The 23,113-nt window shown below is 37.6% G+C and overlaps 1 protein-coding gene across 1 annotated transcript in view; it reads left to right on the top strand.

The window, feature by feature from the left end:
- Positions 1 to 23,113, top strand: part of DTHD1 (death domain containing 1) — a 58,023-nt gene that overhangs the window by 4,532 nt on the left and 30,378 nt on the right. The window contains exons 3-6 of the mRNA XM_006158366.2: positions 3,223 to 3,553; positions 6,505 to 6,684; positions 8,107 to 8,351; positions 19,737 to 19,901. Coding sequence (XP_006158428.2) covers positions 3,223 to 3,553; positions 6,505 to 6,684; positions 8,107 to 8,351; positions 19,737 to 19,901 — 921 coding nt within the window. The remainder of the gene's footprint in view (positions 1 to 3,222; positions 3,554 to 6,504; positions 6,685 to 8,106; positions 8,352 to 19,736; positions 19,902 to 23,113) is intronic.

Genomic DNA, 23,113 nt, shown 5'->3' on the forward strand with positions numbered 1-23,113 from the left:
ACATTGAGGTGGCGAGATCCCACATGACCCAGTGTACAACTCGAGTCCCAGACCTGGGGGCTTAAAAAAACAAACTGGGTGTGTAGTATGTACCTAGCCAAAATCCCAAGTGGAGAAATGGAGGAGAAGCGATTACAGTATTGTCATCCCCTCAAGGGTGATCTTTCTTTCTTTCTTTCTTTATTTCTTTCTTTCTTTCTTTCTTTCTTTCTTTCTTTGCTATAAGGCATGTGCGCTCGCCAGACAGACAGACAGAGACATAGAGACAGAAAGCGAGAAATCACCCCCAGGAGGAATGGCCATGCCACAATCACTTCTCCTCTGTTCTCCTTTCGGGATCTTGGGCACGCACACACACGCGTCCGGCGTGAGTTTTAAACTACCGGGTCCGGGACGCGAACCGCGGTTGACTACATGGGAGTCCAGCGACATAGTCATTACACTAACTGCTGGTCCCAAGGGGTGATCTTTCTTTCTCTCTTTCTCTGTCTCTCTGGTTCATGTATATGCACTATAGCAAAACAAAAGGAAAGCAAAATAATTCAGCTTCAATTAATCTCATAACCATTTATATGGTCATTGTTATTAATATTGCTTGTTTCTAATATTGTTAGGATGTACATTTCCAGGACAGCACCACTAACTAGCTTCTGATCTTAGGCAAGTCACTTTTTGATTACCTTGACCTTAGTGGTCTGGTTTATAAAATGAAGGTTTTGGCAAGTTTAGCTTTGTTATTCCTATAGGTTGCAGACTCTATTGAGCTCTGCGAATGGTTACCTTTGATCCATGAAAGACCTCCATGGTTTTTAAGAATGCCCCTGAAACAACTAAAGTAGTCCATATGTGGTTACCCATTTCACTTGAGAAAAACATCAACACTTCATGTCCTCATCTTCAGAAATGACTCAGAGCACCAACTAATGAGTCATTGCCTCAACCACTCCTTCTAACACCTCCTTTAGGTGTTCCCTGGTTAGTGAGTTCCTCTTTGTAGCATCCGAACCAACTGTGCTTGGCTTGCGTATTTTAGGGGAGTACAATTCACCGCAAGCCCTCAGACTAGGAAGCCATCACGCCACATAAAAGATGTGTGTCGTAAACAAAATCTCACTCAGAATCTTCTGTGATTTCCCTGGGATAGTTTTCTGGAAGAAGCTTACCTCTTCTAGTATAGTTGTCCTATGTGTACACAAAGGGGAATCAAGACTAGAATAAACCAACATGATTATTTTAGACTAAATGGTGGACCATTCATTGTGATTAGGGCTAGCAGGAATTGTGATTAGGGCTAGGAGGAATGGAACCCATTACAAGTTTACCTGCCCCACGCTACCTGTTGGGAGATGCAACTTCTGGAGACAGAGTGTACTGAGATGCTATCCAGGGCATAGAAGAAAATCATTCCTAAGTTTCACAACGTTGTGCCCTCTATTAAACAATGCTACTCGTTTTCTGAAGCATCATCGGAGAATACTGAAGTAGACCAACATGTTGGGTAATTTTTTTATTCCTTCTAACACTGAGTTTAGAATTGCAAATATAAACAAATGGCCCTCTCTGTAATTTCAATACGTTCTTTTTAGTTTTTTTTATGTTAAAGTGTACTATATAATTCTATTTACTATTAGTTGAAAGAGCTAAGACTTAGTTATTCGGAAATTGCCATCAATTGTGTAGTAAAGATCCTTTTATTTCTCATCAACATTGCCGATATGTCAGTCATGTCACTGGGTACGAAATGAGAGGTAGCAAGAAGAGAAGAAATTTAACTTGGTTATTTTAATGTAGAAAGCGAACATTTATTCAGCACACTTCTTATGCTAACCCATTATTGTAAGAAGTCTACATGTTCTCTCTCACTCAGTTCTCATGCTATTATGAATTAGACATCAGTGTCAATTGGTAATGGATAAAATAGCCAGTAGTTTAGAAGAACTTGAGGAAACATGTTACTGTATTTGAGAGCTTTGGTTTTCACATTAAAGATAGATGGAGCTGATTATGGGTCCTACAGCTTACCATCTGTGGGATCTTTATCAAGTTAAACTTTCTAACCTTGAGTGTACTTATCAGTGAAATGGTCATGATAGTAGCCCCTGCCTGATACAATAATTATGAAGATTTACTGAAATAAAGTGTAACCTAAAACCTGGACTGTGGGAAGCACTAAACATATTACCTATTTTAATAATAGGTGACTGATCTCAAAAATTTGAATTAAAATCTGTAAGACTCTAAAATCTCTGGCAAAGATGATGGCAAAAGGAAAAAAGAGTAAAATGAATGGTCAAAAATAAACTTGAGGGTCGATTACCTGAGGATTATAAATAATCTCTCTCTATTTATCATGATTAAGTATAAATTCACAGTATTTTTGCACCTAGCTAACTTTTTCTTTTCTCCTTTTCTTCCCTTTCTTTTATTTTTAATTTTTTTTAAATTGGATGGCATGTGTGCTTGCCAGAGAGAGACACAGAAAGAGAGAGAAAGTAAGAAAGCACTTCCCATGGAAGATGGTCACACTGTAATCCTTCTCCTCCAATCTCCTTTTGGGGATTTTGGACATGCAAACACCAGCACCCTGGGTGTTTTTCAAGCCTCCTGGTCAAGGATTTAAGCCATACAGTCAGAAATGTGGGATCCAGCTTCCTTATCTGCCATGTTACTGTTTGACCCCCACCTCAGCTTGTCTAAGAAATATAATAAACATCACCATTTGCTCTTGTGTGTTAGACGATGCCAACATCTCACGGATGATCATGCCCTCTTCTCACAATTTAGGAGACTATTTGGGTATTAGCACTGGGAAGAAGCTTCAGCAGATTTCAGATTCTTACTGTGGGGTGAAAAAAACTAAAGGATGAATCCATCACTTTTATAATAATGACAATAATAACACAGTAATTGTAGCTGACACATGTAGCACTACTGTGTGCCAGGCAAGGTCTAATTACTTAACATATATAGTATCCATTGTTCATTTACTTGCCACACTGTCTTATGAGTGAGGGGTCATTTTATCACCACTTTACGGCTTCCGAAACTGAGTCACAGAAAGGTTGAGTGTCTTGTCTGAGGTTACAGGATCAATAAGTGGGAAAACTGGGACTCGCACCCAGTTAGCATGGTTCTAGTGTTTGTATGCTTTGCCATGCAGCCATTAAGTACATAAACCCAATAATTAAAAAAAAAAATTATGTTCCTCTTTTCCCTCTACAGGTATCTCGACATGCCAAGTGATGGAACTGACCCACAAGTGTCTTGTTACATTGCAGCCCCACTGTGTGTTCTGCAGCGACTCCAATGCCGAATACTTAACAGCATGAGTTCTTCCATAGTGGGCGATAATGAAGAATTGGTCAGCAATGTTATCACTGTTGAGTCCTCAGATCAAGAGCAGAGAATTCCATTCCCAATATGCATTGCAATCCCATTCACGGCACGTTACAGGGGAAATTACAGAGACATCATGGTGAAAGTGTCGGATAGAAACTTGGACTCGAGTTACCTAACCCCACATTCGCTGGAAGGAATGCGAGGCAGTCAGAAGGTTGGTAAATCCTTTGCTAGCTCTATATTTGCTGCTTGGGCCCACTTCTAAATATTACTAGTGTACCATGGTATAGATATAATTCTCCTATGGATAATAAATGGAAGAGCTGATAGATTTGTGCTAGTGCATTCATGAGTTTTGTTTTGTTGCCATAATGATCAAAGAGTAGAAACTATCAGTTAAAGTCAGAAATGAACTTGGGTCTAGCGCCCACTGAATAATTAATTAAGTAATTACTTAATTTTAAATGGGGGGGTAAAATCAGCATCATGACTTAATCAGCTTTACGTTATTTATTTATTTTTTTTTGGAGAGGTTTTCACTATAGGGTGTGTGTGCTCACCAGACAGACAGAGACAGAATCCCTTTTTCTCTCTCTCCTCTTGGGATCTTGGGCACGCACGCACATGCGTCCGGCATGAGTTTTAAGCCACCGGGTCCGGGACACGAACTGCGGTCGACTACATGGGAGTCCAGCGACATAGCCATTACGCTAACTGCTGGTTTCCACGTTTTAAACTACCTTTAGATCAACATTTAAAAAATAAAGTGCATTGTTATTTATTTCTCTCACGAGCATGAGAGAGAGAGAGAGAAAGAGAGAGAATGTATCCCCAGCACTGTCTTGATGCTGTGATCCACCCCAGCTTTGGCCAGCTCTGGGTTGTGGGCACTTGTGTCCTGGTGTACTTAGTCAGATTTATGGATGCAAACCTGGGACCTCACTATAAGGGTCAATCTCACAGAGTGTGCGTTTACCTCTGCACCACAGTCTGGCCCCTAGACTAGTATTGCTAGGTTATGGACCCCCGTCTAAACTTAAGAATGTTAGAATCCACGGATGATAGCAACTTTATTTTTAGTATGCATGGATTGGGAAAATATATAAATAGTGACAAATGATCTTGATGTGTATGTGCCTTGATAGAGAAAAATCTGTCCTTGAAAATTTAATCTGCATGTAAGATAATATGTACGGTAGGATGTGGGCTGTGAAGAAAGATCGGTTACATTTGAAATCTGGTTCCTATACTTTCTTGCTATGTAAATGGCGTAACCATGCTGTGACTCATACCTTCATGGGAAAAATGAGCACGATAATGATGTCTACCTGATAGGATTAGAAGGATTAAATAGATCATATACTTAACACGGTGAAATAAAGCAGATGAGTTGTTACCATAGAAACGTTTTTCCTGATAGACTTCATCGTAATAATTCTGAGGCCCTCTATGGTCACAAAATCATAAATTCACATTGTGGAGAGAGACTATACACAATTACTAAATTTAGTACAGAATTGATGGCAACCGACATTTAAGAGTCTTCTGGGGGCCACTGAATTTATTTTTAATCAATTAACTAGTTATCTCCTGAAGTTTTATGTAAGTTGCCATTTGTTCAGAAGGACAGGGAATAGATGTTCATGCATACAAGACATTTCTTATACTAAATCTCTTTTTTTTTTTTTGATTTTGGCCTCTTCTGAGTTATAAAGGTTATATAGTCAAATATGAAAGTTAAATCTCTCTTCTAATTATTTACTACAATTCATGCAACTAATACGTGTTTATCCAGTCTAGGAAGCATGTAATAATCTGGTCAACACTGCCCTTGACTGGGACTTTTAAATCTTGCCCAGTCTGTGTGACTGTCGCAATAAAAGCAAAAACTACACACAGCAATCATGTACTTTTTACACAATGGGTTTGAAAGATGTTTAATAAATGGATAATTAAAGTGAAAGAAAAACATACGAGAATCATTGTCTATTGTAAAGACAAAGGCATATACTTTTCTCTTTATAGCATTCTAATGGTAGCTATCGTTCATTTTAGCCGAAGAATATTTAAACTTTGGATTCTTTTCACAGTTTTATGTGGGTCGTATAACATTTACACATTCTAATTCTTAAAACCCTTTCGTTTCTGCCAAATGTGGTTTAAATCCACAGCAAGCACCATTGGTTCCCAGAACATTTTTCTTTCTTACCTCTCAGCATTTTCCCTCTAGCCAATTAACACCATTCATCATGCCCTGAATTTTCCCAACGACGGATTCACACACAGATATTGTGAAATCGCTCCCTTAGTCAGCTTTCAAAGGATAGATTCTTTTCCATTGGATTGTCCCTGCAGTGTTTGTGTGTGTGTATGCGTGATTATCCACTCATGTCAGGGCGGAGCCCAGCCGGTGTCTGGAGAAGCATGAATAGGCCAAATTACTTCTACGTCTGCCTCTTCAATTGGAGCTTTGGTGATTATATGAGTGGATCGTTCTGTTTTCATTTAGGTACTCAGTTCCCTCTTGTGGGACATAAAAGCTCGAATACGTGCATGCATATATGCATTACAAATTCAGATTCCACTCTATAAAAGAAAAACAAATATGTCTTTCCAGTCATCTGCTCCCACTACATGAAGGAAAGAAATAGAGAAAATGACTTTGTCTTGGCAACTGAAGAGATGGTGAATTGTCCTAAGGAAGAATCTGTGGATAGTACAGATCCTTTAGTGTTTGAGTAAACTGCCTAGATAATGAGATCTTCCACTCCTTGAAGTTCCCTAAAACATCATTGAAACTTCTGGATAAAGACCAGTATTTAAAATTCACTCTAGATAAAGCAGGTTAGGATTCCAGAAGCCATGAATATTTGTGAAAATATGGAATATAATCAATTACCCACTAGACATGTACATTTAGGGAGAGTTCATCTAACTTCAAAATACATTTCTTCTTCTTTTTCTTTCTATCATGTAGCCCAAATTTAAGAAACTCTTACTCAACTACCACTTCAGTTCATAAAGGGACTATCTATCATTCCAATGTGTAGGTGATTACCTGGGTAATGCATAGCTTTTTTTTTTCTCACAATTCGCAGAGTACATACAGATTGAATTTACCCTCTCAGTGCTGTAGCTTATTTTAATGTCCTTTAATTCATTCAGGGGACCTGCGCTGCAGTGAAGGTTTACAAGTTGGGTATCTTTTCTGTTGTGTCTTGTTTAAAGAAAGAGTCCTTCACAGTTCCTAAGAAAGGCCTCACTCTTAAGTCAGGCATGGATTCCCGAATATCTTTCAATTACCCTCCAGGAGTTTTCGACTCTCCAGTGCTTGTACAATTAAAGGTAAATATCAAAAATGAGTGAGTTTCTTCTCAGATTAGTAGACCATCAAGCATAGTTCCACAGGGTAAAGAGGAAACCAATATTTAATGGGACCTAAATGAATTCTTCGTTTGTTACTTGTAACGGCCTGCCATATGGCGATATCAGTGACAAAGTGATGACACTCTAATGAGAAAACTGATGAACAGATTGAATTTCATTCCAAAACAAACCCCTTAGTTTTGTTTAGGCTATTGATTGATGAAAACAGGCATTGAGAGTTTATGAAGGAATCGATGCAGATTTGGGGACATTGAAGTAACAGAAGATTTCCATCTGAGAGGATGGCACAAAAGAAGAACATCAGTGAAAATACTAATTATGACTTATTTGGTTCTACTGGATTATGGAACATTAGCCTGTTTTAGAATCAGAGTATATATTGGGTTTTCAGGAAAGTCATGACGCAGCTTCGCAAAGAAAACCATGCAATAAGAAGCCGTGACTTCCCCAACAACCTAATACACAAGCACTATTTGCAGATGTGAATGGTGATATATCAAAGTACATTTCAAAAGTTTCTTTTTCCTTTTTAAGTTTCCTGATTTCTTTTATGAGAGAGAGAGACAGAGAGTCAAGTACCCCCAAAATGATCCTCGTGCCCTAATCCACCCCCGGTCTCATCTGGTCTGGATCATAGACACACATAAGTGTACTCAGGGAGATCCCAGGAAGTGAACCCAGGTCCTTTCCCATGCGGGTCCAGTTCTGCTACTGCCATACCCCCATCTGCTCCCAGAAGATGTATTTTCTCAAATAAAGTTCCCTGTCCTTTTAAGGTCAACTGTATCTCCTGCTATCTCAACTATTTCTTTCCATTGTTACCGTAAATGGTAAGTGAGAAAGAAAGATTAAAAAGAAAACTTATTATGAATATTTCACTCGTAACTAGTTTCTAGAAGCTTTGAAATCTAGAACTATGTTAGGAAGTTCTCTTATTAGCCTTTCTTATGTGTAAGACAACACTTAAGGAAATACAGCCTTTTAAAAAAATTTTAGTTTCTACAGGTCACTTGGTCTAACAAGAGTCCTAATTAGAAATGATATAAAATGTCTCTTGTTTTCTAGGTCATTTTGTTGGCTACAATTAAGAGCGTTCCTCAGTTACTTATAACAGGACAGGGAACCCAGACTTCAGAAACACTTTACAGAATGGGGCCCAAATCCTGAGGCTTTAAATGAATGAATGCAACATTGATTCCAGCTAACGATGGAGTGAGAAAAGTATCCATCTACATTCTGTAAAATTATTAGAAAATTCGCTTAGAAATGTGTTGATGCTTTGCATCTTTTGCTAGTAAACTATGAGAATATTACCTGTATGGATTTATAAACTTATACATATATTTGTGTATAGATAGATATATATTATTCCTCTTTTAGATCCAACCAGTTGACCCATCTCTGGTGGCGTATTTAAAAACACAGCAAGATACTTCCTACTCAATACAATCTACGAGTCCTCTGATTCACATTCAGCACCCATCAACGCGTCCTTTTCAGAAACCAATTACTGTGTTCCTACCTTGTTCGCCACATCCTGATAAGAAAAATGTTGGATCTGATACAGATCATCCAAGGTCAGCCAGTGCCGCAGCAAATAGGAATACTCCTTTATGTTTCAACCGGTGAGATTCTAATATCATGCCTGGGCTTGATGGTACACGAAAAACTTAAAAGATTAAAAGTTGCACTCTAATATCTTGTATTCAAATTTCAGTATTGAAATATGATGAAATGTCTTTAATTTAGAAATAAAATGTGGCTCTGCCAAAGGTTATGATTTTAGCCATCTTGGGCTCAAGAAATGTGCTTTACAATGTAAAATTAAATAATGCTTCACAAAAAAGAATGAAATTTTTACAAGTATAAAGACAGAGGCAATGGTGCCTGTACAGAACTTTAGGCTGGGGGTGGTATATTTTTATATATTCAACAAGTATTGGAAATCTAGTTTGTACAGTTAGGGAAAGGTCACACTTTAGTCCAGAGGAATAATATTGTGTAAAAATGAATACTGAAAACAGACTAAGAAATTATGAACATGAATCTGCCTTCCAGATTTGAGAAAGAAATTCAAAGGACTACCAGGCTGAAAGTGGTGAATAAACATTCATTCAAGGATCAGAGAAAAACAAAACACTACATGGTGTTTTAAGAAAAAAAGAAATCAATCTTATGAAGATTCCAAAAGAAAAAAAAAAGTAGAAATAATGGAAAGAGAACATCATCCAGACATAGCACAATAATTTGAATAATGAAATTTATAGCCACCTGGAGATTATGATAGAAATCTGTTTTGTGAGCCAGCCAGTGACTTGGTGGTTAAGACAACTGGATTCCACTTGGGATCTAGCTGACTGCACAGTTCAAGTTACTGACCCAGTAGCTAGAAAAACCAGTTGCCAGGTGCATGTGTGTGCATGCCCAAAATCCTGAGAAGAGAATAGAAAAAAAAAGGGTTGTGGTGTGGCCGTTCTTCTAAGGGGATACTTTCTCACTTTCCCTCTGTCTTTCTCTGAGAAACACATTTACACCATAGGAGATTTTAAAGCAAGAAGAGGAAGAAGACGAAGAAGAAGAAAGAAAGCAAGGAAGAAAGAAAAGAAAAAAATATGTTATAAAATCTAGTAGTATCCAGTAGGCATAATTTCAGTAAACAGGAGCAGAAAACCGTCAGGATAGACCAGTACGAGATGAAAGAACGAGATGAAATATCAAGATAAACTAAGCTAAGAAGGCAGTAGAGTATGATAAGGAATCACTTCAAAGTGATGAAGCCTACTAATTAAAGGTACCATTGAAGAAAAGACCAAATGATAATAAAAGAAGAAATAACCAAAGGCATAACTGAATTTAATTTTCTGAATTCGATTAAAGCTTTGAGTCAGAAAGTGCAGCTTGATTATTAGATAAAGTCTATGAATGAAGAGCCATACTTAAGTAGAACATGGAACCCTGAAATGTAGGTTAAGTAAAACATAATTTCATAAGCATCCATTCAGCAGAGACAGACTAAGTAAAAAGAAATAAAATCAATTTGTCCTCAGTCCGATTCTTTAGCACTAACACTTGAGAAAACATGGTCCGTTGATGTAATTTTCACCCAACAAGGTGTGTTTTTGCTTTTTTACATGCAGGGATTCACAAAGTGTGCTACTCACATGTTCTAGACAGAATCAATAGACAAATACATAAAATTAATAAGATATTTAATAAAATAAAATGTAAGATATAAAAACAGGAAAGTCTTATTTTCAAAAATTCTGCTACTGAGCATAAATAATATGAAAGAAAAAAAGGAACAAATGCAAACTTAAAAGTTTATATACTTGAGTGCTAACAGAAAGAAAACAAAACAGCATAGTGACATGAATCTATTTTGAAGAAAAAGCTTAAGCAAGATAATGTCAATGAAATGATTAGTTATGGCAATAAATATAAATGGGCTAAACATAAATTATACTCTTGTCCTTGTCTCTTAACGTTCCTCTGATATTTTTAAATGCTTTATATACTAGAATTGGGGTGAATATCTTAGATTTATTATGCATGCTATTAGTTTTTTACAAGTCATTTAAACTATTTATTTCAATCCTTGTCATTCTCATTTTCCAAAAAGCTATTGACATACATAATCTTTGTAGTAGGATTCTGTTTTTCTCTTATTCTTAAATGAATGTTCACCTACCACTTTGTTTTTTCTAAACTGCTCTATTTTTCCCCCTATCCGTTATATTTCTTCCTTTACTCCTTTAATTACTCTAAAATGCTCATTTTATAGTCTCTTTAAAATTATCCTAGCATGTATTAACATAATATTTTCTGTTACTTTATCTGTCTTTGAGTATGGTGTAATCTTGTGTACCTCCTCCCTACTTCTGTTCTATGGCTCTCATTCATAGACATTTATCTCTAAGTATTGATTATGATTTTTAATCAGAGCTAAAGATCGGCATCTAAAGATCTTCCTCTCTTCTCCTCTATGTGAGGTCATTTTTCTGTTCTTCTTAGTTGCTTTCTAGTGCCATTGGGCAAAGGGTTTGAGTTGTCGCTATCTTGCCCATTGATGGTCAATGCTGCCCTTCTGAGATCCCAGGATTATGACTGAGTTAGGTCCACTCCCTCCTTGTGCAGCTGGAGTCTATGTCTAATGTACAGGAGTGTATATACACGCGAGCCTTCTGTGTCTGATATGTGTGTAAGGTTGGAGTCAGAGGGAAGAAGATGATGGGGGAGTATCCATGAGTCACTGCCTTGAGTTCCCTAAAGAGGGAAGAGAATTCTGGCTCTATGTCAACCTAGATTTTTATTTTTAACCATTTCTTTGGAGATATCATACCACCCACTATGGATTTAATTATCAATGCTGTGAAGACTGCAGTGAATATAATTTCTATTACTTTATGGGTGATCTGGTTTAACGTGCTGACTTCCTTTAAACTCTTTTCTTTACACTTGGTGTTCTGCAGTTATTAATGATATATCTAAGGGTAAATTTTAAGAAGCTTTATTCTGGGGTCAGGTGATGATGCCAAGATAATGCAACTGGATCCCCAATGGGAAAGGTCCTGGGTTCACATCTCGGGACTTCCCTAGGCACAATGGGTATGAATGCCTGTGATCTGGGCTAGTTGTGACTGGGGTGAATTGCAGTGTGAAGACCCAGTGGGAATGCCTCTCTCTCTCTTTTTAATAAATTAAAAAAAGAAGTTTTTCTGAATATAGCACCTTATATTTCCTAACTTGACTTACATCTTTTCACATTTCTGAAAAATTCATGTGTCTTCTTATCAGATATTGGCTTCCCTCCATTTTATTCATGCAATCCTTCCAAGCTTACAAGTAGATGTAAATTCAACACATTTTTCCAAATTACATATTTCTTTACTTTTCATTTAAATTTTATATCTCACTGTCTGTGTATTATATTTCAAGCAATTTCATTCCTTCATGTTCCAGTTCAAAAATGCCAAAAATAACGTATAATTTAAAAATGGACTTTTACTATCTCAGTCGAGTTACTGTTTTCACCATTATATATTTTTTATTTCTTAAAATTTTATTTGGTTCTTACTCAAATCTCTTGCATTGTTTTTCATAATCTCTTGCTGCTGCCTTTTCTGTATGATACTATTCTTCATTTTATTGAGATTTCCTTATATTTTCAATCACCAGAAAAGTCATGGTGTATTTTTCTGTTTCTCCATGCAAAATTGCATCATGACTTTTACAATGACTCAATATTTTCCTCTTGATTTTTGTGAGGTTCTTCCTCTTCCAAAGGGTGGGTGGAACTGAGACACAGGAAGTTGGAAAAAGACATGAGGTACTGATGCCATGTGTTTCCTGGCTGAGCTCAGGGGGAGCTTATGGAGCTCTTAGCAGGGCTGGCTAAGTGCTTCTTCCCTCTTGGAGCTCACAGCAAAGAGCATGGAGCTGAGTTGACCTGAGCCAAGGCTGAATCAAGTCTAGGCCACCAGGCCTGAGCTAGCAGAACCAAGGCTAAGCTGAGAAGGGCCTGTCAACTAGTTGACCAGCTGCTCCTTTTCTCTTAAAGAGGTCAGAAACCATGGTGTCCCATTGCCAAACCAGACTGTCATATGTGCACATGTGTGTTACCTGCCATGGCATAAAATCGCAAAGTCTGAATTACATAACAAGTATGCAAACACATTGCAACTCATTAAGTTTTTATATTGTGACCTTCCAAAAGATATGATGGGAGAGAACGAGCCAGATCCTGGTGCCATTTTCTCTACACTCCTGTGTCTACATTTCAGTATCTGCTGTCTCTGGAGTGTTTGCCTCTGTTGCTTGTTGCTTCTATTGACTGTCATTTGTGGCATTTACCTCCTTATTTGTTTGGAAACTGTCATTTGTGAGTATGGATGGTTGAGATTTCTGTAGGCAGGAAATGGAGTTTTCCTCCAGATGGCATTTGTTACTGACTCTGCTGAGAACCAGCTGCTTCTTACATGGGTTTCTTTAACTCCTTGGCGAGTGTTGAAAGTTTCAGGTTCACATATCCTGTATGGCTATAAGCTCAAGGATTGACAGCTTCATGTTCTGCTCGCTTGACTATTGCTTATAGTTGCAGGCTCCTGAATTTAAGTCACTGGAAAGGCATTTGTTCTCATGAGAATCTGATCATTTCTGTCTGGTTGGCCTCTGAGAAGCAACACTGACTTGACACATTTTTTGGAGGGGAATTTGAAGAATTCCTTGAAGATTTTCTCTGCATATACAAACACAAAATAGGTTTCAAAAGCACGTTTATCAGGATCTAGTTGTTTTGCAATAGAAAGGGGGGCCCTCAGATTGCTCTCAATTTGTGATTTATAATTGTGTGTGTTTTTTGTTGTTGTTGTTTTTTGGAGGGGTTATTGCTATAGGGTGCACACATTCTCCAGAAAGACATAGAGAGACAGAAAGCGAGAAATCACCACCCAGGGGGGATGGCTACGCTGCAATCCCTTCTCCATTCTCCTCTCGGGATCTTGGGCATGCATTCACACGTGCCCAATGTACGTTTAAGTCACCAGGTCTGGGACTCAAACCATGGTTGACTACATGGGAGTCCAGCAACATAGCCATTTTGCCATCTGCTGGTTCCAATGCAAGTCTTTATTTTGCATGTAAAATTTATAATTTTATAAAATCACAGGACCAATAGGTGGTGTGGTGGTTAAGGTGCTAGACTCCCATGTGGCCAACGGTGGTTTAAGTCTAGACCTTGGTGGTTTGCTTTCTCACTTTCTCTCTGTCTATCTCTCTCTGGTCAAATTAAAATAATAATGATAATAATAATTGTTAAAAAAAAAAAAAAGAAAGAAAAGAATACCTACCTAAGCAGGGCAGCAGGTGGTGTGGTGGTTAAGACACTGGTTTCCCATATGGCTGACTGCAGTTTGAGTCCCAGACCTAACAGCCTGAAAATTATTCTGGGTGTATGTGTATACTTTCCCAAAATCCCAGGAAGAGAATGAAGGAGAAGGGATTGGAGCAGGGTCATTGCCCTTGGGGAGTGATTTCTCACTTTCTCTCTCTCTGTAGTAAGTACATACACTCTATGGCAAAATCTACAAAAGAGAGAGATAGAGAGAAAACTGACCTAAGAAAGACATGGTAATTCTATAGATAGTGGAATCACATATGCCACATTTGCTTGTCTTATCAGTATGTGGCATACTTATTGTCAACACAGGCAAATCTCATTTCACGGAATGAAATGGTTTCTGCAAAGCATTGCAGTAAATGCTTACTGAGCAAATAAGATTTATTTTTCCCTTATTCAACTTGAAGACAAAAGTACTGAAAACATTTTAAATTTTGCATATACCATCGTACTTAAGAATAGGAAGTTTCCTGTGAATTGAAATGCAAGGCAAGGAACTATTTATTTTCTCAAATCAAAAACAAACTATCTTTGAAAAGTCCCCAGTATTGTATATTTCCACTCATGACAACAAAATATTGAGGTGCCTAGGAGCACATGTTTTCTTCTTGAGAAAAATGTTTTGAATATCCTTGGAATGACATGAATGAATTTATCCAAAGACGAAGTAATGGTGCATTGTTAGGCTTGAGAAAATACAGCCTGAAATGTACATGTATTCTTTCTCTACCAGTCCCTTCTTTGGGGGACTTATAATATAATCTCTGGAAATTGTCCTATCTATCTATGTTCATCTAATGAGAATTTACACGTTAATCAAAACCCCTACTTATAACTAACAGCTGGTCCAACATCACCTGTTGAAATTCTCAATGTCTGGAATATCAGATGTGGGAGAGACTTGGACTCAAGAGGTAGGAAGGTCAATTTCTTGAGTGGTTTACATTTCAGGATCTAAAACTCGGGATTTGTCAACGGCCACGTTTTCTGCTGTTGGAAGGAACACAATCAATAGTAATAGAGAAAAGAGGAGAAAGATAAAGAGAAGAGAAATAAGCAGATAACAATAATGTTTTAAAGCTTATTTTAAAAATCATTTGTTCCATGAGAGAGAGAGAGAACACCTCCTACCAGGTCTCTTCAACACTGCAATCCACCCCCAGTCCGAGGGAGTTTGGATCATGGGCGTATGTATGCCTGGAGTACTCAGGGAGAGATCTGGCCCCTACTTATAACTAACAGCTGGTCCAACATCACCTGTTGAAATTCTTGATGTCTGGAATATCAGATGTGGGAGAGACTTGGACTCAAGAGATAGGAAGGTCAACTTCTTGAGTGGTTTACATTTCAGGATCTAAAACTCGGGATTTGTCAACGGCCACGTTTTCTGCTGTTGGAAGGAACACAATCAATAATAATAGAGAAAAGAGGAGAAAGATAAAGAGAAATAAGCAGATAACAATAATGTTTTAAAGCTTATTTTAAAAATCATTTGTTCCATGAGTGAGAGAGAGAGGAAACACCTCCTACCAGGTCTCTTCAACACTGCAATCCACCCCCAGTCCGAGGGAGTTTGGATCATGGGCGTATGTATGCCTGGAGTACTCAGGGAGAGATCTGGCCTCAAACCAGCAACCTTCCCATGTGGGTGTGCCCCACAGAGTACTGCGTTTCCCTGCTGCACTCTGTCTGGCCCTGATAATATTTGAATTCCACATATAGTTTTTGTCGGAGGCCTTTCACATTTGTCTATTTGCTCTATTAAAAAACAAGGGTTATTATAATTGAGATATTTTATAATTAAGTAAAAATGATTGAGTTTTCTATTACCTGTACCCCAAAGAGTCTTTGATACATCTACTTTTCCCATATACTCCTTGGTATATGGAACCAAGTATAAAATATTGTACCTGGGGACGAATAAGTAATCTGCAGAATGGCAGTAAAACCTCAAAGGAGGAAAGATAGGAAACCCGTTGCCCCCCTCCCCTCTCTTTTATCCTTGGGTGCAATATTATGGAAATACTACTTTTAGATTGAAGTGGCTATTCCAAATTCAGCTGAAACTGCTATTCAGACAGCACAAAGAAGGGAATTTGGATAGGTGACTTATGCTTATCAACAAGGCAGACTGGGCAAAATGCAGGGCAAGTCTAATACCATTGGTGTTTCTTTGTAAAATGACTATGTGTGCATGTTGGATGGGTGGGTGGGTCACAAGGGTACCCTATCATTGGGCACGCAATCTCAGGGTTAATAACTGAATCACAAACAAGCATAACGGGGCGGGGGGGGGCAGATTTTCTTGTTTTACCTCTTTAGACCTTGGAAAACTACTGCTAAAATAGTGCATATTCTGGTCAATACCCTCATGGAGCAGCATGGCTTCAGATTATGAGGGATCCTCTGTTTTCAACAGCACTGGGGCATCAACACCAGCAAAGGAAAAGAGAATGAGAGCCAGCATGAAGAGTGGGGACTAGGACTAGCAGATGGCATGATGGCTGTGTTGTTGGACTCCTGTGTAGTTGACCGTGGTTTAAATTCCAAACCCAGCAGCTTAAACTCATGCTGGGCACATGTGTGTGCATGCAGGGGATCCAGAGAGGAGAATGGAGAAGGGATTACTGCATGACCATCCCCACCCCCAGAGGTGATTTCTCTCACTTTCAGTCTCTCTGGTGAGCACACTTGCCCTATAGCAAAAAATCTCTTAAAAAAAAAAAAAAAGACTGGAGACTGCTAAGATTATGCAGTAGTATGTTTTTGTTTTGTTTTGTTTTGTTTTGTTTTCCTCTCTTTCCATGCAAATAACTGTAATGAGTTGCTTTCAAACCAAGGTCCCCAGCTCCACAACTACCAATTGTACTATTGACTCTGGCCCCCCATCTTAATTTTTAAAGTGCAACGTTCCACTTAAACTCAGTGCTTAAATGACTAAATTATAGTTTCCTGAGAAACTTTTAATCCTAAAGCATTAGTGGCATTTACCTTTAAATATCTATGCATTATTCGTTCCATAAACGGAGTATTCTTAGAGTGAAACATAATATAATATGACAGTTCTGATATAGTTGTTGGTCAAATTCTGTTCATACCATGGATTAACTCTTCAGTGCAGTGGTAATTCACTGCTCCAGAGAAAACTGGATAAACCAGATCCTGTTTGGTGACCATGGTTTGAATCCTCAGTCTGTTCAACCTGAAACACACCCAGACGACTCATGTGAATGCCCAGGATCTGATGGGCTGGAGAACAAGAAGAAAGGGCTCACAGCATGCCCAGTACAGGGTGCTCAGCTTTCTCTCCTTCTCCGTCTCACATTCTCCCATGTGCATGCATGTACTCTAATGAATAAAAGGGAAAAATATTGTCTATCCCACAGATAAAGTAACTTGCACATTCTAATCAGTCTCTTCAGATTGCTTAGTACTATCTGGTGAGTCTCAAGCAAAATGTAACCGTTCCTGAATAAACAGATTGTTTGAGTTTATATTTCATGGAACCATCACTATATCTAAATGTCGCCTTTTATGAAATCTGATCAAGTACTATTCACTGCCAGAGAATACTAGTCAGATTTTCTAATAGCACCTATAAATGGAATAGTTGAGTTGCAAAGCTGTTAACATCTGTGAGATATGAGGATACCATCACATTGTTCACTCTGAGTATGGACTGTTACTATATTGAAGTCTAGATTTGATCTTTGTGTCATTAAGGACTCTTTTTATTTAACTGACAGATCAGCAAACCCAGTGCTTAACCATAAAAGGAACTCTTTGCTCTATGCAAATTTAAAAATTGGAGACTATATCTATCTTTATATATATTTTTTTCTTGCACTGAAAGAACCCAGTCTCTCTTTTTTGCCTGCCTTCCCCTGGGCCAATTCCATTCTGACATGTTTGTCTCTCATCTTCCTTGCTCTAAGTCTGCCTCAAAAGAGGAAGCTACATTTTTTCATGAATATGCATAAGAGCCAGGGCCTGACGCTCATGCCAAATCTGTCACAAACTCATCACTAAATAGATTATTGGAACCAGAATGAATAATCAAACTATTCAGTGCAGATAAGCCCAGTTATGTCATGATAACGAAACTCCCAAATCCCAAGGTCTCCTAACAACTGTCTTTATACTCACATATTCTGTGTGGTCATCAGAGGTCATCTCTCTTGATTGTCCTCACTCTAGCACTTGAGCAGACCATTGTCTGCTTGAGAGAGAGCCCCATTGTCAGGTTGCTGTCATGGTGGCAGAGGAAAGGCCTTTAGATGGACCCAAGTTAGCAATTAAATGCTTTGCCTCAAAGTGACACACACACACACACACACAAACACACACACACACAAATATATGTACATATATATTTTTTTTCACTCACAATTTATCAATCAAAATGAGTCTCTTGGTCCCAATCACCCATTAGAGCCAGAGCATAGAACCCCATCATGTGCTCAGAACAAGAGGAAATTGGAGTTTTTGGTGAATAGTCCTAATGATTTGGATATGATGTATGTTGTGTAAATTTTGCCAATATCTCTTCTGTGACCATTACCTAGGATGAAAAGTGCTTCCCTAAGAAAACCTGGGGAAAATACCTGTGAATCTTTCAAATTAAAAACAAAAAAACTAAGAATTTTGGAAAAGTAGACAACTTAGATCTGGTTCAGTTCCTAAATTCTGGGTCATAGGTCAGTTTAACCTGTGAAAATAACATGGTTTTAAGCTTATACCTTGAGTCCTCTTCACACATAAAGATTTAAGATGCTTTGTACCTGGCTAGAACAATTCTGTGTCCCATGGGTTATAAAGTACCAAGTATTTGGTACATTTAGGATTTTTGTTTCTTCTAGTTGTGAAAAATAGATAACCACTTAAATAAATGCAAGATAAGAGTTTATTGTAATGCCTCAATGGTTAATCTCTTATTTCTCCATCTCAAATACTATCCGGATTCTTTAATTTAGATATTACTCCTTTTTTCTCTTAGCACCTCTCTTTCCTTTTAAAATAATCTCTCTGTTTATTTAATTTTGAAGTCTAGGGCACCACAGTCGAAGGACAGTGACAAGTTACAGCCTTTGGTCTTTTAATCAAAATCCAAAGAAACAGAATCATATTGGCTGGGGGTTGGAAACTCAGTCTATTGTCAGATTAGTTCTAATAAAAAAACGTTTTCACATGGCACCTATGCAAGATCTTTCAAAGGTTCATGGAGAATATGTTTTATGAAAAACCATGCATAGATTTCAAAGTTTCTTTGCACCAAAATAAACTCACACTTTAATTCCATTTCTGTGAACTTTTTGAAGCCTCTTGTACAGTCGCCTCTTTGATGGCCTTTGGGTGGGGTTGGTTAGGCAAGAAGGAAAATTAAACCAAGAAAGATAATTAGCTTGTCTTGTTGTAGTTCCAGAATATTAAGCAAGCGCTTATACACATTACAGTATGTGCTTTGTAAATATTAACCCATTGAATCCTATAATGTAGGTACTATTATTCTCATGTTATAGATAAGAAAACAGATAACTGAGAAATCAAAAAGCATAACTAGGGTCATATAGTTAATAAGAAGCAGAGTCACCCAGGATTCGAAACTGGACAGTTTTGTCCCAGTTTTACATTTTTATTTTTTGCCTCACCTTTTGCTTTATGACCAACCATCTTAGTTCTTCTGAAGCATCTGTGTTTACACTGGTGAGTTTATTCATGCTTTTTTTTTTTTCTTAAACCTCTTTTGCCAATAGTAAAATGCTTGTCATTCTCCAAAGCTCATCCCAAATATCAGCATTTTCATTTTGCAAGGTCCCTGAGCACCTTGTCTCTGTTCCTAAACCATCCTGTATATCCCTTTTATTACCACAAGAATCACCTTGTACTATAATCATAGAATACTGTGATACTGTATGTTTCTATAGGGCAAGGATATATATATTTCTTATTTCTATATATCTGTATATCTTTTGTATATCTGTCATATGGCACAATTATTGACCCATAGAACATATTTAATAAATTGTTATTGAATTATTTGCTTAAAAATGAATGCATTAAATATGATGTATGTTATGTACATTTTGCCAATATCTCTTCTGTTACCATTACCCAGGATGAAAAGTGCTTCCCTAAGAAAACCTGGGAAAAATACCTGTGAATCTTTCAAATTACTGGGATTCAGAAGTCGAGATACTGGTTGGTTTGGGCTTGATGATGTTGTGGTGAGAACCATTCAGGGTGGCTTGATTTCATTTGAATTGGATGGCCATTTAGAGAGGTAATACAATAGTAACTAATCAAATTGTCTACTGATGACTCTTAATTGATATTTACCAAAATGGAACTGTAGGGTTAGATTTTTATTCTTCAAATAGGAATATGTAAATGTGAATTGACAGGAATGTGTTATTTGTAATTTCATTCATGATATTTTGTGTGCTTTTGGAAACTACTCATAACTTAGATTTATTTTTATAGGTTTCTTTTAACTCTAAAATTGTTTTAAAACCATACTTTCGTTTCTGAGATTCCATAGAGGTAGTAATGAACTATTCATATTATGCTCATCTCACAGTTCTTTACCTATAACTGAAATTATGAGTTCAGTGACCTCATTTTAATTTCTCATTTCCATGTTTTCTAGACAGCCCATTTTAGTCAATTTTTAGGTTCATGAGAACTAGACACTCATAAAGAGAGGACAATCATAATGGAAGATCATATATCTACAATGATCTTGCATTACATTCCCTAGAAACAGAGTTTGAGATAAGATGAAAGTAATTTGTTAAGGAAGGATTCTCAGGGGAATCTTCTCAAAAGGAAGAAGCAGTTAAGACAAAGGAAAAAGACAGAAAAATAAAAGTAACGTTTCAGTTGAAGTCTCTCCTCAGCTTCTTACTTCAGAGAGCTCTGCTGTGAGTCCCAAGGAGACTGGCTTCACACAGCCACCTCAGTCCATCCTTGTACAGGGCATAGGGATGCTCTGGATGAGGGGACCTGTAGGGCAATTCCCTGGAGAAGAGAGTGGGCAAAGATTCAGGTGAGCAATAGGGGACTGTATTCATCTTAAGGCTGCCATAACAATACACCACAAACTGGGTGGCTTGAAAATCCGAAATTCATTGTCCCACAGTTCTGCTGAAGTCTCAAATCAAGGTGTGAGTGGAGTTCATTTTTTCTGAGGATGGTGAGGGGAGGATCTGTGCTTCTTTTTCTTTGATGGACTACTTCCTGTGCTCCTGCTGTTCCCTCATATGCATACCTCAGGGTCCAAATTCCCTCTTTGTATGATGGCAGTCATATTGGATTAAGGTCCACCCCAATGACCTCACCTTAACTTGAATACCTCTTAAAAGACTTGATCTCCAAATAAGGTCATATTCTGAGGTACTGGGGGGCAGGTGTCAGTATTTCAACATACAATTTTTTTTGTGAAAGAATTATTTTATTCAGTTTTTAATTTTGAGCAGAGAGAGAATGAGACAGACAGAGAGAAAGTAAGTGAGAAAACAAGCTGCCATGTCCAAGACTTGAACTGCAGTTGGCCATGTGGGAGTCCAACACCCTTACCCATCACACCACCTGCCGGCCCCTCAACATATAAATTTGGAGAGGAACATGATTCAATCCATAGCAGGATCCATTATAACAATTCTTACAACACAGAGACAGACAAATATTTCAATCCCAGCTTAATTATAATACATATTTTGCATTATATTATAATTGGGAGTAGATGGATTGTCTTGATCAGCTTTCTCTTCTATATTGTGAAGCACAGGTTGAGCATCCCTAATCTGAAAATACAAAATCTAAATATTCTGAAATCCAAAACTTTTTGACTGCCTATATGATGTTGCAAATGAAAAATCCCACATCTGATCTCATGTTACAGGTAACAATCAAAAGGAAAAATACTGTAGAAAATTATCTCCAGACTATGTGTGTGAGATACATATAAAACATAAATACATTTTGTGTAGACTTGCATTTCCTCTTCAAAATATCTCATTATGTGCATGCAAATGTTCCTAAATCTGAAGAAGAAAATCATAATCCAAAACACTTCTCATCCTAAGCATTTCGAATAAGGGATACTCAACCTGTCATATAACAGTCGTTGGTAATGCTAGCCAAATTATCACTTAAAATATGCTGTGCTATTTACAGCTGACTTGAGACTGTATCACTTCATTGTTCAAGAATATGCTTTAGGATTTAGTTTGATCTGAACAAATGTCCTGTCTGGCAAGATTTTCATTAAAGCCATCCATAAATTTAATCAGAGCTCTTAAAAGACTTGATCTCCAAATAAGGTCATATTCTGAGGTACTGGGGGGCAGGTGTCAGTATTTCAACATACAATTTTTTTTGTGAAAGAATTATTTTATTCAGTTTTTAATTTTGAGCAGAGAGAGAATGAGACAGACAGAGAGAAAGTAAGTGAGAAAACAAGCTGCCATGTCCAAGACTTGAACTGCAGTTGGCCATGTGGGAGTCCAACACCCTTACCCATCACACCACCTGCCGGCCCCTCAACATATAAATTTGGAGAGGAACATGATTCAATCCATAGCAGGATCCATTATAACAATTCTTACAACACAGAGACAGACAAATATTTCAATCCCAGCTTAATTATAATACATATTTTGCATTATATTATAATTGGGAGTAGATGGATTGTCTTGATCAGCTTTCTCTTCTATATTGTGAAGCACAGGTTGAGCATCCCTAATCTGAAAATACAAAATCTAAATATTCTGAAATCCAAAACTTTTTGACTGCCTATATGATGTTGCAAATGAAAAATCCCACATCTGATCTCATGTTACAGGTAACAATCAAAAGGAAAAATACTGTAGAAAATTATCTCCAGACTATGTGTGTGAGATACATATAAAACATAAATACATTTTGTGTAGACTTGCATTTCCTCTTCAAAATATCTCATTATGTGCATGCAAATGTTCCTAAATCTGAAGAAGAAAATCATAATCCAAAACACTTCTCATCCTAAGCATTTCGAATAAGGGATACTCAACCTGTCATATAACAGTCGTTGGTAATGCTAGCCAAATTATCACTTAAAATATGCTGTGCTATTTACAGCTGACTTGAGACTGTATCACTTCATTGTTCAAGAATATGCTTTAGGATTTAGTTTGATCTGAACAAATGTCCTGTCTGGCAAGATTTTCATTAAAGCCATCCATAAATTTAATCAGAGCTCATTAGAATACTTGATTCTTTGAACTAATATTTCTTTTCCTTGATGAGAAAGATAGCACAAAAGCATGTGACAGGCACCTATGACAGGGTCTCGTTTCCATGGTCCTTTTTCTTAACCCTCCAGCTAGTTAGGATCTTGGGTGTGCAAGTGCCTGCTGTGTTTCAGGTCTAGTAGGGATACAAATCCACAGTCAGCTCTGTAGCTTCCACTTTCACCACCAGAGCTGGGCCATAACTCTTCATTTTTTTTTTTTT

Source organism: Tupaia chinensis, unplaced genomic scaffold, assembly GCF_000334495.1.
Source record: "Tupaia chinensis unplaced genomic scaffold, TupChi_1.0 Scaffold000582_1, whole genome shotgun sequence".
Taxonomy (NCBI): domain Eukaryota; kingdom Metazoa; phylum Chordata; class Mammalia; order Scandentia; family Tupaiidae; genus Tupaia; species Tupaia belangeri.